General features: G+C 43.1%; 1 protein-coding gene across 1 annotated transcript; it reads left to right on the forward strand.

Annotated features, from left to right (window-relative positions):
* Positions 1-9,756: 9,756 nt before the first annotated feature.
* On the forward strand, positions 9,757-18,307 carry LOC123710131 (unconventional myosin-IXb). The gene is made up of 9 exons (XM_045661855.1): positions 9,757-10,010; positions 12,829-13,032; positions 13,386-13,510; positions 13,584-13,749; positions 14,620-15,680; positions 16,032-16,631; positions 16,995-17,255; positions 17,329-17,526; positions 17,633-18,307. The coding sequence occupies exons 1-9, from the start codon at positions 9,920-9,922 to the stop codon at positions 17,897-17,899; spliced, it is 2,973 nt and encodes a 990-aa protein (XP_045517811.1). The 5' UTR covers positions 9,757-9,919; the 3' UTR covers positions 17,900-18,307.
* The last annotated feature ends 70 nt before the right edge of the window (positions 18,308-18,377 follow it).

Genomic DNA, 18,377 nt, shown 5'->3' on the forward strand with positions numbered 1-18,377 from the left:
AGAAGGCATTATATAACATAGCTAATAGCAACACAATAAAAAATAGCACATAAAACTTCACACTCCACACCAATTACATAGAATAACATTTTTTTATTATTTTTTATTTATTTAATTTTGTATATTTAGGGATTAATAATCATGAATTAAGCTATATTTTTATCTTCTAGGTACTCATTAACGCTATAATAACATTTACGTATAAGAAGTTTTTTTAGTTTGTTTGTATAAATATATGTATCTTTTTTTCATTTCTTAGTGTCTCCGGTAGTTTATTATAAATTTTGATTGACATGACTAGTGGGCTTGATGCATGTATTTGTAATCGGGAAGATGGTAGGTTTAGGCGTTTTTTGTGTCGAAGTGTACATCTTGTCTGTATGTCTTCGCGTGTGGTGTAAAATTCTTTGTGTGTATGGGCAAATTTACAGATTTCCAATATGTATAATGAGGGTAGAGTGATAATGTTTAGTTTTATGAAATGTGGTTTGCAGCTGTCTGTTTGTTCTATGTTAACTATGATCCGAATTAACTTTTTTTGAGTTGTGAATAGTGCTGGTGCGTCGGTGCTATTTCCCCACATTATTACACCGTAGTTTAGCCATGCATGCGCATAGGCGTAGTAGGTAGTTAGAGCGGTTTTCAGGTCCGTAGCCTTTTTAATTTCCCGGAAAGCATATAAAAATTTTGATAGTTTTGATTTTATTTTTTGTATGTGTGATTTCCAGTTTATGTTTGTGTCTATTGTTATACCTAGTATTGAAAATTCGTTAACTTGTACTATTGTGTGGTTGTTAAAAGAGAAATTTAGAGAAAGTGGCTTTTTTTGACGGGGGTGGAATGCTATTGTTTTGGTTTTTTTCAAAATTGATTTCAAGATTGTGTGCATTCATCCAGGTTATAGTTTTTGTTAGAATATTATTGAGTGTAGAGTGTATGTTAGTGATATCATGACAGGGGGCTATAATTGAAATATCATCAGCGAATAAAACACATGGACCAGGTCCTTCTATGGTTTTTGGAAGGTCGTTTATATAAATGAGAAAAAGAAGGCACCCAATAACGCTTCCTTGTATTGAGTATTGAGGCTTTTATTGTTTTACTGTCAGAGCGGTAATTTTGGAGAATTTTTCTTTCATTGTTATAAAATTCTATTTCTACTAATTGTTTTCTGTTTTCAAGATAGGACTTGAACCATTCGTTAGTTTTTCCGCGGATACCTATCCCATAGAGTTTATTTAACAATATTTCATATTGTACCTTATCGTAGTCATGTCTAGGAGCAGACCGATTGCGTATTCTTTATTATTTGTTATATTAAGAGCTTCTTGTATGAATTTATGTACTGCTAAAGTTGTTAACCTGTTTTTTCGAAAACCATTTTGACATTCATTGAATATCCCATATTTCTCGCAGAAGGCGTACACCCGATCACACATTGTTTTCTCAAATATCTTTGATGCAGTCGGTAATAGAGCTATTGGACGAACTTCCGTTTCAAGGAGCGCGCCAATAAGTGTGTGCAGCCCTGTTCCTGGAAGAAGGGAAACTAGAATGTGCGCAGGTATATGAGGCGGATATCTGTGCTGTTTCCCCAACGCATCGCCTACGTGTTATGGACTACAATAGTGGTTACAATTTTTTAGTAGACACAGGTGCGAATGTTTCTGTTCTTCCGGTAAGAACACGTTCTTGTAATAATTATTCTAAGTTATCCGATTACAAACTATACGCAGCTAACGGTACCGAAATTCGAACCTTCGGTGTTAAGTCACTAGAGCTCAATTTGCGTTTACGTCGTCCGTACCGCTGGGATTTTATCGTAGCCGAGGTAAAACAGCCAATTCTCGGTGCCGATTTTTTAAGCGCATATAGTTTGTTAGTGGATGTAAGGTCACGCAAGTTGATAGATAAGGTGACTAATTTAAATATTTCAGCATCTATTGTGAATTGTAACATAGCTTCTGTGACCACTATTGACAAAAGTCATCCATACTGGGATGTAATTTGTAAATACATCTCATCATATCTGGGATATTACTAGACCTGTTAATTATAAGAATAGTCCTAAGCATAATGTGTATCACTACATCGAAACTACAGGTTCTCCAGTTCACGCTCGTGCTCGACAACTTCCGCCAGATAAGTACAAACGTGTAAGGGAAGAATTCAAGGTAATGCAGGAGATGGGGATATGCCGACCATCGAAAAGCCCATGGTCTAGTCCGCTGCACGTAGTTCCTAAGAAAAATGGCGAGATTAGGCCATGCGGAGACTATAGGCGATTAAACGCAATAACGAAGCCGGATCGTTATCCCGTACCGCGTTTACACGATTTTGCTTATCTGTTGGATGGTAAGACGATTTTTACTCGACTTGACGTTATTAGAGCTTACCATTGCATATCTATTTTCCCGGATGACATTGAAAAGACAGCGATCACGACACCCTTTGGACTTTGAATTTCCAATGATGACTTTCGGTTTACGTAACGCAAGTCAAACTTATCAACGGTTTATGGACCATTCGGTACTTCAAGGTTTTGATTTTTTATTTACTTTTGTCGACGATGTAATCATAGCTTCGGAGTCAGTAGTACAACATAAAGAACATTTAGACACCGACTTACGGACTACGCCGACACGCTCAGGTCGTGTTACGCGGAGACCTGTACGTTTTGCTGATGTTAATGTTAAGTGCCCGTTGTATCAAAATATGTTTAAGCAATCGAATAACATTTTTATTATTATTTTTTGTGAAAATACTAGATCTATACGTTATGTTTTATACACATTTTTTGTACCCATATTATGGTTATTTCAACATGCATTTTTACACTTATTCATTTTTGTGTAAACAGAAAAGATTAAAAAATGTTTATTATGTAATTTTTTTTAAGAAGGGGGATGTTGTGGGGACAACTGTCGAAGTGTGAAAATTACGAGTCGCGAGTCAGTTGTCTCCGGGCCCCGTTGCGCTGAGACGAGTGTTAAGCAATAAATATCAGTCACGTAATTACTCGTTTAATTTAATCCTGGCCCATAAGGAGATGACCCAAGAGTATCAAAACTTTTTTGGCGCCCTATACTATCCAGCCTCGCCGAATGGGTTATATACATTGGAGACCAGACACAACTGTTGAACTCCAATATGCTTCTAACGAGGCTGGTAAAGATAGTAACAGCGACACTGGGATCGGAACGACTCCCTGTAATTCTGGAGATAAAACCAGAGCTTCGAGGATTGTTTTATAATACTATCTATATGCACTTAGTTCCCTAAAACTTAGTGAACTATCCATGATGACATCTGTTCGAAATACATGATTACCTAATTTTTTATGAGGGTGATCGAAAATATTTTTTCTCGGCCGACCGTCACATTTATTAGTTTAGTTATTGTTGAGATTTACTCGGGTTACGTTAGAAACATTTTTATTTTGATATATATTTTTTAATTATAATTGATAACAGATTTTTTTGTGCTATTGTTTGTACTCATATGCTTTTGTAATGGCGGTCTCGCACAAGGCACAAATAGCTGGTGTATTACGGTGGCTAGGATCGGCCGTTTTAAATATTTCGCGTTCAGCCCCTTCTATCAAGACGTGACGCGTTAGAGGATAGAATGAAAGATTTATATAAATCGTATCAGGCATTACTTGAATTGGTTTTGAAACCGGAGGTGATGGACAAGGCTTGTGCAGACATGGATCAGGCTGAGGATTTGACTGATCAAATTAGGGAAGCCGTTGGTATTATAAAATTCAATCGAAGGATAGTTTAACTTTTTCAAGTGGTATTATAGGTAGGTTACCGAAATTAGATTTGTCCCATTTTAGTGTCGATTTAAGCCAATTGTGGCGTTTATTCATTTTTTGATAGTTTAGTGCATTCAAGAGGCGAATAAACATCTGCTCAAAAGTTGGCATAGGTATTTGTTGGCTAGTCTCACCGGGGTGGCTAAAGGGTTAGTCCAACATTTAGCACTTGTGGACAGTAGGTAATTATAATAGAGCCAGAGATTTACTTATGCGGCATTATCAAAACATTCGTAGGCTGGCGGATAGCCACGTAGATGTCATATTAAAATTACACAGTAATGTGCAGAGCCACAATTTAAGAATCAACGTTTTAAATCCTTTATTAGTGGCAATTAATGCCTTAAGGGGTTTAAATTTGCCTGTAGATAGTTGATATTTTCTTTTATTGCATATTACGTTACAAAAACTAAATTTAGAAATGCGCACCCGATTTGATCATGCGTATGCTGGAGATTCGTCCACTCATCTTCCCTCGTTTGATGAATTGATTTCCTTTTTAGAGGATGACTGTCGCAGACAGGATAATGTTCCAGCGCCGTCCCCAACGCCGGCCCCAATTTCTACTGGGCCGCGGCAACAGCATATACGCTTAGTACGACGCCCTAACCACCGAGTTTATAGTGTGGCAACTCAACATCCAGGAAAATTTTGTGTTTATTGTCGAGACCCTGATCACACCGTAGTGTCATGTCTAATTATGCTTTTTTGATTATTCGTATTATGTATTACTATTATTGACTCTCTGGATGAATATGGCAAGCCTTGCAAAGCCAGAATAAACAACTTTATAAATCACAATGGAAAACTAGAATAAATTTGGAGGGATTATAGATATTGGACGAGGAGTGATACAGGGACACCCTCTGTCTCCAAAACTGTCTTCGGCGGTTCTGAAGGAAATATTCAGAAAGTCAAGTTGGGATAAATACGGACTTATAATAAACGGTGAAAGATTAACCCACTTAAGGTTTGAAGACGATTTGATTTTACATGCCTCAACGCGCGATGTTTTACGCCTAACGAAGAAAAGAAGAAAAGGAAAACGATCACGAAGGAAGAAAAGAAAAGGCAAAATAAAGACGCACAGCTTTAAGACAAACAACTAAGGTAGAGGTGTTACAATAAAAATAAATTAATTAAAGTGGAAATAGGCGGGGCCCATGGCAAGAGCAACAGAAAAGTGGAGCAAACGGTACACTGGTGCCAAAGTACAGCAAACGAAAAAGAGGAATACAACTTAGAAGGTGGATAGACCAAATTCAAGAAACAACAGGTGGTTGTTCATCAACATTGCAGAGGGTGGCACATTACAAACAGGAATGGCGGGATGTGGAGGAGGCCTTTGCCAAAAAAGGGCACACAGATACTTAAAAGAAGATTGAAATATAAACGTTAATTGTAATTTAAATGTAAAAGTATCTTAATTAAAAGGATATTATTATTTTTGAAATTAAAAGTTTAACGATAATTATGAAAACACGCGAGTACGACACGAGATATAAACTGCTCCATTGGGTGGCGCTAACCGTTTTCTTATTTGAAAATATGTACTTATGTCGCGAAATCTCAGCGGGAACGCCGTTGAGCGGAAGGCGATAGTTATTGTAGTACTTAAATTGTAGTAAGTCATTATTCACCCAGTCAGTAATGTCTAGAATTAAATATGGTGTAGGTACAACACACAGGACTCAACATAACCATGGTGTCGTCCTACACTGCAGATTTCAAATTGAAATAAGTAATGGTGGTCGACACTACGTTTATATTTTAAAAACAATGCAACTTAAAGTTACTCGCACAAAGATGAGCATTATGTCAATAGGAAGGCGAAATGAGTTGGCCGGATAAAAAATGGAAACGTATAATTTTGTAATGGCTTCATTTGTCACGTGTCGCTTGTATGTAGCGGTCAGACGGCAACTGCAGTAAAAAAAATGTGGAGCGGTCTCTTGACAGTTAACCACACGAAGTACATATATTGAATATACTTAGCCAGAGGCGAGAGGATTGTAGTTTTCCTATACATGCGACCCAAGCGAAGAGGTGTTCATCTCAAGTCGAGCCGCCATTTAACCTTTAAAAAGCCCAAATTTAAACAAACACAACTTAACCGTTTTACGACATAAGGTTAAACATAAGAGGCGCTAATATAAATTTCTTTAATTGTTGGTAAAAAAAAATCTCCTGATATGTAGGTTGAAGGAAGGTTCATCTGGGAGAACGAAAAACAAACCCGTGTGAGTATTTGTGATTAGACAAACAGACATACTAATATCATGACGTTTATGCGCGTTAACTTGTTGCAATAGATATGCTATTGTTTTAGATTCTCAACTTCTTCGTTATTTTTAAAAGTACACGAATAAAAACGGTCTCGAAAAGACAAAGTACGATTATGAGATCAGTAATTTCCCGAAGAGTTGGCCTCATTACGATCGTGCGAAAAGATCGCAGAACACACGACCTAAGAGCGCTAAGGTGCTCTGCGGACTGTAGTTTACTCTAGTGTAGTGGCTTGCCGCACGCATTGGCCATAAGTCCCAATACGCCCCGTAAGGCCATCAGTGATCAGTCGTGAGTCGATACTCGGCAGCAGAACTGTGCGCCTCCGACGTAAACTTTCGCGCCTTGGTTGTTTTCAATGAACCAATGCCCGTGGGATCGTTTCTCTACGCGAATTACTTACCTTCGCCACTTCTCGTGTTTTGTTACGAAGTGTGGATATCTCCGTGAATTTGCTAGTAACCTTTTGAGAAGGGGTTGACATCACAATATGCTTCGAAAGGTATTGCATTTGTTTCTATACTATACATACCCATGACATACAAAATACAATACCACGTGCCTCTTTCAAATACTTGATTCATGTAGAAACTAGTCATATTCCCGTTTCACATTATATTGGTCTATCAAGTGTAAACTCGACAATAAAATCATGTACGTATCATGTTTCATTGATGATGTGACTTGATGGTAAACTGGCCTGTAGGCTGTAGAGGTCTTAACAATGTAGATATGTAAATATTATGTATAACAAATATATTATACGTGTGTATCCAGATATATATATATATATATATATATACACTCTGGATAAACACACATGGAACAAACAGGTGACGACGGCGAGTGCCGTAAGAGTTCACTACACATTTTTTTATTTAACAATAAATACATTATGCTCCTAAGATATGTAGGACTTTTATCGTGTGCATCGCTCTAGTTTAATAATGGAAATAGATTTTAAATTCCCACAATGCAAAAGAGCATTAGTAAAAGGCTATGATAGTGAGAGTTACATTCTTATTAAGTTAAGAGAGTTAATCCTGAAATACACAGGTTCACTGTACACTTTAACAATTTTGAGAAATGTGTACACAACCCGGAGTTTGTAAATTCTATTTTACACTCTGATTATTAAAATGACGTTATGACTAGAGATTTACCTAAATACTTAATTGAAATGTTCGCATAAATCCTAGTGATTTATGCGAATAAAAAATGAAAATAAAATTTTATGAAAATAAAAAAGATATATTATATTATGTTACTAGTTGATTGTGTTAATTATTAAGAATAACATTTGATCTACTAAAAACCTAATAAATATATATCTAATGTTTTGATATTCGATGAAACAGTGACATTGCGTTGCGAGCCGCGTTTGCTGTCCGGTGTTCACGATTTCTGAATTGGACAAAAAGCTTTACCTCGGCGGCATTCCGGCGGCGGCGGAGAGCCATTGGCAGGCCGGCCATGCCAAAGCGTTTGGACAGGTTCGTCACATCGTCAATGTTTGGGGAATAGTGTCGAGTCAGCGCGTCTAACGAGCCCATTGCGTCTCTCTAACATGAAGCCGTTCATTATTTCTCGCTAATGTCTGCTACCCGTTTTAGGTATATGCTAAAATTGTTACCTCTATATCGTACAGTTATTGCGACTACTACATAATTACGTTAAGCTTAAGTTTTCGTTTAAATCATTATTAGTCAATGATTTTGTAGTTCATAGTTTTACATTGTGGGCAAAGTCATGGATCCCCGTTTGATGGAACACGGTACGACGTAGATCAAGGGGAATGAAATCGGGCGGGAAGCGCGAAGGTGCCACGCTGCTGCCGGACCAGACATACGAGGCCGTGGAGTGCCGACCGCGCCGCCCGCCCCGGCCACATCGCACGTTCCGCTCACGCCGACATCGACCCAGGCAAGTATTACTAACGTGAACTGCCCCATGTCAAGTTAATGGTAAATTATATTAAACGTTCGTATTGTCGTTAATTTGGGCCGTAATGCGACTGCTGAAAACTGTTATGTGTTGCGCAGAGCGAGTCGGCCGAGTGCATCGGAGTCGCCCCACGACGCCTCCGCGCGTCTTAACACGCGCATTCGCGGTGAGTCGTACTTTTAATTATAAAAATCTTGTTCTTTTAAAAAAGAAGCAACAAAGGAATACTTGCGGTTAATACCGCGTATTTATGTCGAGATCAATGTTCTAAACTTCTCAAAAAACTCCATTGGAAGATATTGTTTATAAATTTCTCTGCAATTGCCTACCAACGAAAGAGCCGATGGCGGGAGATTATGTCGATCGCGATAACGCAACAAGCTCTTCTTAATTGGATGCATCGTCCTAGGCCCTAGTACCCAGTAGTGACTATAGTCGCTTTCCGCGTTCATCTGCTTTATCACTTTCTAGTTTAACCACGACGCGCGACGCTAGTAGAATATGCTAAATTAATTAAACACTTAATAGTCGTAAAAATAATATATTGTATATGATAACATACCCTTCACAATGCAGATAGAAGTGTAATAGACAAAATTTTATAATAATTAGTTAAGCTTGTATAATAAATACTGAGTGAAATTGCTACGACTTTTTTCTACTATTATCACGTAATTGGTAATTATTGTGTTTGTTTAAGCGAAATGTTGCTTTTTACTTAAATTTGTGCAACTGAGAAAAGCCCTTATTGTATATAGTTGACCCTATATGATGTACTTGCCCCAAATCAAGCAAAGGCATGCGGCCATATTGTTTTTTAAAGTAGATATGACATCCATCTCATTTATTAATCAATGCAAAAATATTCACGGCCCATATTTCCATACTAAAAATCTTCTTCCTTAAACGACTTGAAATAATGATTTCGTAAATATCTTATTAGTGTATTCTTGCAGTTATATATTTTAATTCTGGATTCTTTAATGTGATTGCAACATAATAAATACGTACTGATGTTTTATATGAATACTTATAGCTTGTTTTTGGTAAATAAAGTTAGCTGCCTAATACTTTATTAATTAATATAAGGTTATAAGGTTTCTTCAGCCAAAACAAGATGTATATTCCGTTTAAGAAATGTGTTGTTAACGTTAATTTTCTATCAATTATTACAAGTTAAGTGACGAATATTTCCTTTATAATGACTCTTATTGGAAGATTTAGGTGTGAATGTTTAGATAGGAGCAAGGGTTAATATTTCGCTGTAATTCATCGGTTCTTAGTTAACAACAAATTACATTTCGATACGAGTGCTTCTATTGCTTATTCAATAGAAGTTTACACAACATAATCTTTATTACAAATTTTATTAAACACGTAATGATCATAGTTTTTACCAATACCAATCTTAATCAATGCCAAGAGTTAATTTTGTAATCTTGGTAGCAGCGGCCTCTAATGCATTGGTTTCCCGATCAGGACGCGAGCGCATGCCACATTAGCTGCCTATTACTCGAGTCAGCACTTTAACCGTAATCTCCACACATGATACCCCAGAGCGACAATAGATGGCGCCGAATTCATTTTATACAATAAGATATGCAATATCTCCATAGATTACAAAAAAAACGCTAAAAGGTAAATTGCGTCCGTTGTGCGTTTGCTGCTGCTTCTTTTAGAAGAGAACAATACCGTGTTACCTTAAAGTGACGTGATGTCGTGAGAGAGCCCGTGGCGGGTTGCGGCTCCGGGTGGCCTCACTCCTCACTCCTCAGTCGGCGAGAGTCGGTGCGCGCGAGTGGTCGCGGAGTGGACGCGGACGAGTGAAGCGGCGCGGCCGCTGAGTGTGATGCGAGCGCGCCGCCCGCCATGGCCACGCTCGGCCTCTCCAAGGTGTTCATCCTCGACAAGTACTTCACCGAACTGCAGAAGTTCTGGGAGACGGAGAAAAAGCTGCAAGGTGAGCGTCGCTCTCCTCCAACCGTGTTCTAAATCCAACCTTTCGAGTTTCGTGAGCCCTTTGCTCTTTTGTGGCGATGACTCACGATGTTTTAGTTTCCTCCTAGAAGTGATTGTGTTTAGTGTGCAGTGATTTCGATAAGACCCGAAACTGGTAAATATCATACAATGCAGATCCTTTTGAGAGGGATACAAAATTTTCATCGAATTTAAAATATGGAAACTAAATAACGTTTAGTTTTGAGCTACGTCTTGGGAAATCATTCGGGAGGCTGTATCTGCGGCGATTCCAAACTCCAGCAAAGCTTGAACTGTACGTAGGCCGTATACACCTATGAATTGGTGTTTTCAAAATCAGAAAATAATGAAGCTGTCACTATAAAATGTTTTAGGGATTGAAACACTTTCGTGCTAAATCTCATTAAATACATTTCTAGGTCGGGGTTAATATTTAGAAAATAAAAAGTTTTTTAGATAACTATTCATTCCACAGTTCTACCTTGCTTATAGAGTGGGTTTGAATATAAAAAGTGACACAAACTTGTTTTAGAATAATATGAAAGGTATATTAGGTGAGGTGAGGTGAGGTGAGGGGCGGGTGGCGAGCGCAGGTATCTCGGTAAATTCGGCCCTTCCCCGGCGGGCGGCGAGGCTCAATGGATCTGAGCCGGTTCTCAGCGCCCTCAAACATATCTATAAGTACATACTAGAGTAGCGGAGCCAACTGCCAGCGAGAGAGCGAAGCGAGCCCCACGCCACCAAACAAACTATGCTGTAGAAAGCCTTCGTTCTGTTAAAACTTTCAAACCAGCACCACCATATAAGCGAGACACTTTATTGCCCCTTTAATATTCCGAAGTAGGTCACTTTTTAACAGAATACAAAAAAACACCGAAGTAGGAGATTAACAATTCGGCGCGAAGAGTTTTTTGTGCGTGTCCACGCATACTTTAGTTTCATTATCAGTTTGTTAACCGAGCGTGATACAGGCAAAACATCGTTAGCTATTTGAGGTTTAACGATTACGGTTGATAAAACCTAGTAGGTATTGGTGAGTTATTAATACAATTTCTCACGGATCTAACTAAAATCTAGAGTTGGTAAAATATAGCTGCACGATATGTTCGCACCTAAATCTATATTTCGTAGCGAGGTCATTCGGCGATGATTGTTAGCCAATCCGTTTTTGCATCTTACATCGTATTTCTATTATATATTTTAACAGCTAACACGACAATCGTCGCGTACATAGATACGAGTACAGGCACTCGTTAAATATTATTTTATTTAACGCAAGCTCGAGTCACCGAATACAGAAGTCGACTCGCTGAACGTAAATATGCGTAAGTAGGAAAAACAAATCGGCCGTACTTAGATGAGCGAGATACAGGGTCCGGAATCAACTGTGGCGAATAATGCGTGTGGATGCAATAAGCAATTACTGAGGTTGCCGCTCGCCGCACCCTGCGCTCCTGCTCCGTGGCCAATCGCATTACTTGCACACGCGAGTAAAACCTTAATTGGTGATCACCAATTGTGATAAATCGAAATATACCTAGTCTGGCGAATGCACACCATTCAAAACAACGTATCAACTATATTCTCAAAGATCTATGTCGTGGCTGTCAAGCTTTTTGTATTCATTTCACTAAAACGAGTAATATTTTCGTGTCTGGTTGAATTTTGAAGTTAGGATTAAATTAATGAAGCAAGCAGAAAAAAATTAAAGCCATAAATGTTTATCAAGAATTTACAGTAACTGTCCCAAAAATAAATTTCAAAGCGCATTTTATAGTATATACTCACGCCGTTCATATGACTAATACAAAAGACATCAACGTGCGCGCTTGGTGATAGTTTCCCTATACTAAGCTTTTCGCAAGTTGTATTTTTTTAGTGATTTACTGCTTCGCTCGCGTAAAAATTCACTTGGAAGGCTTAGGTGATGGCAAAGCTGAGGCTCTCACGGAGCTCTCAACCATTTTGTTGTGTTTTAAATGTCACAGTAATAAAAAAAAAAACATAATTTACATCTGATTAATATCAAATTCTACATAAACGATTGGAAACGTTGGCTAAATATCGTTTAACTTTGAATTCAACGTCAATTACTAAGTGTATGACTATAACTATTATGATATGTTCTAATACTTCGTCAACCTGATCTGACATAATTACTTTAAGGCATATTTTGAAGAAAAAAAAACCAAGCAATATACTAGAGCCGATGAATGTATTTAAATCTAGAAGCCAACGAACTATTATACTAAAACAGGTTGCACACGTGTTGTTAGAGAGTAGGTATAGCTTGTATGGCTACACTACTCTAAGGCATAAGTTATATCAGCTGATTTATTAACACGCGGACGAATATTAATTAGATACCTACTTTTGACCAACGGTTATGTCCACATCGAACGCATAGGATTAGGAGAGCGTTCTCTTTTGTTTACATATGGCTGTTGTGTTGTGAAATATAATACATTGCGGTGTTCCGTCAGCACCGGCAGGACGTAGTGAGGCGAAGGGAACTCGGAGCCGTGCGGGGCGCGTCAGTGCGGAATGTGGCGGCGAGGGCCCGACCGGTCGACGCCCCTCGCCCCTCCACCGCCCTCTCGCGCATACCATACCGAGTCTCGGTAAATATCCTATCCTTCAGGCCCGTATTCTAATTCCTAACTCGGTCACCAATTCGTCAGGTTAATTATATAAAGGAAACACCATTAGAGAGCTGGATCGAGATTTTAGTGTCAGTCATTCGACAATCGAATTTGTCAAGTAAAGCTACAATTAAATATCGATAATTTCTCTATTTCCAGACGCGTCTTCATCGAACGAGGCGGTTCACTTGCAGCGGCGACTGTTGAGCCTCAGCTCGGAGCTGGTGACGCTCCGCAACCATCTACACGTGGGTGGCCAATCGGGTGGAGGGCAGGCCCAACCCACCGCAAGCCCGCAGCCCGCGGTGCCACCACGGGCGCCGCTACTGCTGCCCCCTCTTCAGCCGCCACCGCCACCACCAGGTTTAAAATAATATACAGTAACAATAGTAGAACCCTTTGTGTGAACACCTGTAGATAATTCCAAATCATCACTCGTGGTCTCGGTCATTCATTACAAGGTCACTTATATATATAAGTGGCATGCCATTGCCATGTATTGGGAAGCCAATTTTGAAATAAAGAATATGTATTACCGGGTGTCAAGTATAGATACTGGTAGGCAGACAAGGTATAAATAAATCCAGGGTGCTGCCGCCTTTCTTGTTCATCATCGAACGTGAACCTCATTCGAAAAATTGTGCAACTCTTGGTCTTTCTCGAAGCATCGGCATAATAGCCTAGCTATTATACGTTTTGAGAGTGTAAAACTTCAGAGGTGAGATGGCGCGGAGGCAGCGGCGCCGGCGATGTCGACGACCTCGTCCACCTTCGGGGACCGCTCACCGAGGACGCCATCGTGAGGGCGCTGCAGACCAGGTTCTACCAAAATAAGTTCTACGTAAGTAGGATTTACGTTGTCTTTGATGGGAGAGTGATCCGATAAGTGGCCTAACGTCCATACCGTGTTTCAGACGTCGGTGGGGCCAATCGTGGTGGCGCTCAATGCGTACGGCGACGCCGCCAACGCACTCACGCCGGCTGCGGCGCGCGCGCAACGTCCCGAGCTCACCCGGCTGGTGCGCGACGCTGTGCGTCACCAAGCAGATTCGGGTTGCCCGCAGGCGATCATCCTTTCCGGTATGTTTTCAAGACGTCACTGGCCGATTGGCGGTCGCCATTCAATTAATATTTAAGGATCATTTATTTCTCTCGCAATCAATTTTTTGTAATTCTTTTGCCGTATTGGCAAAAAATGCTCATAGAACTAAACACAGCTAGCAAAGAAGTTGGACTCTTAATGAACATCCAAAAAACTAAAGCTGGTAGGAATGACAATGTAATAAAAATAGATGAGAACACAATAGATTATGTACAAGAAGATCTATATTTAGGTCAACTAATATCCAGCCATGATTTAACTACAAAGGAAATAGACAGAAGAATTAGAAAAGCATGGAATAGATATTGGTCCCTAAAAGAAGTCATGAAAAATAGTAAAGCATGCAAACATACGGCTGCTAATCATGGGCACTTACTAAAGCACAATGTGAAAGAGAGCCATGGAAAGAAGTATTATAAAGATTAGAAGAATTGACAAAATAAGTAACATGAATTTAGGAGATAAAACAGAGTTTGCTGACGTTACATATAAAATAAAACAACTAAAATGGAAATGGGCTGGACATCATGGATATATACCATAAGAGGAGCAGATAAATGGAGCAAAATTGTAACACTATGGCAACCAAGAGGCCATAAAAGAAAAAGAGGTAGGCAATTTAAAAGGTGGGCCGATGAGACCATGGAAATGGCTGGAAAGACCTGGACGAAATTAGTGTACAACAAAGAAAACTGGAGGACAAGGTGGGAGGCCTTTGACCGTAGGCACACAGAATTGGTTATCATAGATTAAGAAACAATAGTTATAATGTATATATTTTGTATTTCTGATATAAGGCTAAAATAAATCGACAAATTCGTCGGTGATGCGTTATTGTCACGTTTCAGGAGTGTCAGGGTCGGGAAAAACGTATGCTTCCATGGTGCTGCTCCGGCGGCTGTTCGACGCCGCCGGGGGTGGACCCGAGACGGACGCCTTTAAACACCTCGCTGCCGCTTTTACCGTATTGCGCGCCCTGGGAACGGCTGCGACGCGCGCCAACGCGCATTCGACGCGCATCGGTCACTTTATCGAGGTGCAGGTCACCGACGGTGCGCTGTACCGCACCAAGATACACTGCTACTTCTTAGACCAGACGCGCGTGGTGCGGCCTCCTGCCGGCGAGCGCAACTACCACGTCTTCTATCACATGTTGGCCGGCCTCGCGGCCGACGAGCGCGCCCGTCTGCACCTTGACGGCCTCACGTCTTCCGACCTACGATACCTCGCGCCCGCCTTACCGGCGCGTCCTCGCGCCGATGCCCCCGACGAGGACGCGGCGCGCTTCCAGGCTTGGCGCGGTTGTCTCGGCGTGCTCGGCATCCCCTTTTTAGACGTGGTACGCGTGCTCGCCGCCGTGCTGCTCCTCGGAAATCTCGTCTTCGTCGAGAGTTCGGACGGCGGCGCCGAAGTGGGTGACGACGCGACATTGGCGGCGGTGAGCGCGCTGCTGGGCGTCGGCGCCGCTGCTCTCGCGCGAGGCTTGGCAACGCGGAGCGCTGCCCGAGGCCGAGTGCGCACGCCGGCGACGGCGGCCGCCGCCTCGCTGGCGCGCGATTCGTTGGCGAAGGCCCTCTACTGCCGGACGGTGGCCACAATAGTGCGGCGCGCCAACTCACTGAAGCGGCCGGGTTCGACGTTGGGCACGCTGTCGTCCGACTCTAACGAGTCTGTGCACCAGGATGCTGCGTCACGCCGCGCGTCGACGGCCGGTAGCGGCGCGCGGGGTCGAGCGGGCGCGCGCTCAATGGCCGTGCTCAACGATGCGGTGCGTCACGCCACCGACGGCTTCGTGGGCATTCTCGACATGTTTGGCTTCGAAGACGCTGCGCCCTCCCGCCTCGAGCACCTCTGCACCAACCTGTGCGCAGAGACCATGCAGCATTTCTACAACACCCACGTCTTCAAGGTAGCCGACTTTTGATTTCCCCTCGTTGCCTTTATCGTGACTAGTTTATATCCATAAACTTCACTGCAACATACGAGCGCTCGATCGGGATTCCAAAGTATAAAATGCTAATCTATTGTTGTTGTTACTAATAAAGTAAAGTAATTCATTCATCATTTCTTAATAAATAAACGAGTTGCTACCAAATTTCAGTAGTCTAACCTTAGACACATTACAAAGCCTATGCATACAGCAATAAAATTGTTTATATTTCCACCCCTTCCTACAGCGGTATATATTGGAAGTTATATATAGAAATCGGTGGTAAATCAATGAATTGTTTTAATAAATCCTTCGGTGTATCGGCCGCAGTCGAGCGCAGAGTCGTGCCGCGAAGAGGGCGTGACGGGTGCTCTGGAGGTAGAGTATGCTGACAACGTGCCGTGCATCGACCTATTGTCTTCGCTGCGCAGCGGGCTGCTGGCGGCGCTCGACGCCGAATGCGCCGCCCGCGGCTCGGCCGAGCAATACGTGGCCCGCGTACGAGCGGCACATCCGCGCCTCGGCGACGCGCGGCCGCCGCACCCGCGCCGCTTCACCGTGCGCCACTACGCTGGCGAAGTGGTCTACGACGCCGCTGACTTTCTCGAGGCCAACCGCGACGCGGTTCCGGACGACCTGTTAGCCGTCTTCGACACTCGTGCTTGCGAGTTCGGGTTCGCCACCCACTTGTTTGGGGCTGAACTGAAGGCGCTGGCGTCGGCCGGCGGACCGGCGGGCTCCGCTTTCCGCGCGTCTCCCACGGCGGCCGGTGGTGCTTCGGGCGGTTCCACGCTAACGCAAGACTTTCACACGCGCTTAGACAATCTACTGCGCACGCTCGTGCACGCCAGGCCTCATTTCGTGCGCTGTCTACGCGCCAACGCCACCGAGACGCCCGTGCTCTTTGATCGAGCCACCGTAGCCTCACAGGTAACGAATAATACGTTGATATCTTTACCTTATGAGCCACAAATAATATGATCTCCCAGGACGACACACGCGTAATCAGGGACGTGTACAGATTAGATGATGATGCAAAGGAACACAAAAATGCCTACTAGTTTTTTATGGCAATGTCACGGGGTGAAGATGACCGGTGCCAACCGATGTAATTTAAGGCACGAGGCGCAGCGGAAGGCGTCAGTACGCCCGTGGTTGGAATGACACTTTATTTTTAAGTGATAAATGATGCTTTATACTACACTTTCGAGGAAAATAAAAATTCTCCGATTTATTCTCATAATATTAACGAGCCAATATGAACTGTTGTTAAAGCCGATATTCATAAATCAGGTGAGAGCGCTACAGATATTGGAGACGGTGCAGCTGATGGCGAACGGATTCCCGCACCGCATGCGATTCCGAGCCTTCTGCGGGCGATACTGCGGGCTGGGGGCCCGAGGGAAGGATACTGCCGCCGATAGCGGAGAAGCGTCGTGCGCGCGCGTCTTACGCGTCGCCACCGCAGCCGCGCCGCCTCCGTCGCACTCGCCTGCCGCCATCCGCTGGGCCATAGGCAAGCGACACGTGTTCCTCAGCGAGGGCATGCGACAGGTATGCATCCAATCCGCACCCTCCCATCTTCTCGCATCTACGGGAATCCACGTGACCGTCGACAACGTTTCAGGTGTTGGAGCGTATGCGGCGCGCCCGGCGTCAGGCGGCGGCTCGCTGCATCCAGACCGCGTGGCGGCGCCATCGCGCCATGTGTCCCGACGCCCCCGTCCGACCCCGACCGGCTCCAATCGCCGGCACCCCGCCGCCGGACTCCAAGTGCGACCCCGCCCTCGTCAAGAAGACCTGCTCGCTCTTCGGCCTCGATTTGGTGAGGGCGAATTTTCCGAATCTCAGAAACGATAATCTAGTCTAATCTTTAAATTAAATTAACGTTTCGCGGGTTTCACGTTTCGTATCGATTTCTTTCGCCGCAGGAGCGACCTCCGCCGCTACCTCCGTCCCGCGCCTACACCGTGTCCAACGGCGTGAAACTGGGCTATCCGCAACAACGCACCGTGGCTACGGACTGGGACGAGGCCGGCGTGCGCCTTCGCGCCGGAGAAGCCGTGCTGGCTCTGGGCGCCGCGTCCCGCGGGCGCGTGTCGGTGCAGGTGGGCGGGCGCACGGTATCGGTGCCGCACTCGCTGCTCTCGCCGCCCCGCGCCTCTCGACCAGCCCCGCCCCCGCCTCCACCGCCTTAGCCTGGTCGTCGCGAGAAGAGCGGCTCGAGTATTAATGACCGTGTGCTTCTATAGACTGTGGAAAGTGAAAATGACATCACATACGAGTTGACCGAATACGAGTCTACTTAATGTGTGACAATTTGTTTAATTGTGTACCTATAGTGTAATTTATGACTATCAGTATTTACATATTACCATAATACAGGATAACGATCGCTAGGTGAGAGTCCGATAAAGGTACGCGTGACGCATGCAGCTGTGCCTCGTAAAATGGTATTTTCTGTTTCCGTCGCGCCCCGCCAATGCTAATTGGCCTGCTGCCACCTCTCGCACCCTCCGTCTCGTAAGCTTGCCAATAAGAGTCTGATACATTGTAAGTTGTACGGAGAAAGTTATTATATCTATAAATAAAAGTGTATATTCAAATAAAGTGGTTTTATTTAGTCAAAAGACGACGACTGCGTGGAATGTGAACGAGATGAGGCGGCGGCGAGCT

The sequence above is a fragment of the Pieris brassicae genome, chromosome 5 (assembly GCF_905147105.1).
Source record: "Pieris brassicae chromosome 5, ilPieBrab1.1, whole genome shotgun sequence".
In the NCBI taxonomy this organism is placed as follows: domain Eukaryota; kingdom Metazoa; phylum Arthropoda; class Insecta; order Lepidoptera; family Pieridae; genus Pieris; species Pieris brassicae.

Bases quoted from the DNA above. Each gene is read 5' to 3' on its own strand.
- LOC123710131 (XM_045661855.1), top strand. From the start codon at position 9,920: ATGGCCACGCTCGGCCTCTCCAAGGTGTTCATCCTCGACAAGTACTTC. The intron at 13,033-13,385 runs GTTTAAAATAAT...GTAAAACTTCAG, and splicing joins GCCGCCACCGCCACCACCAG to AGGTGAGATGGCGCGGAGGC. The intron at 17,527-17,632 runs GTGAGGGCGAAT...CTTTCGCCGCAG, and splicing joins CGCTCTTCGGCCTCGATTTG to GAGCGACCTCCGCCGCTACC.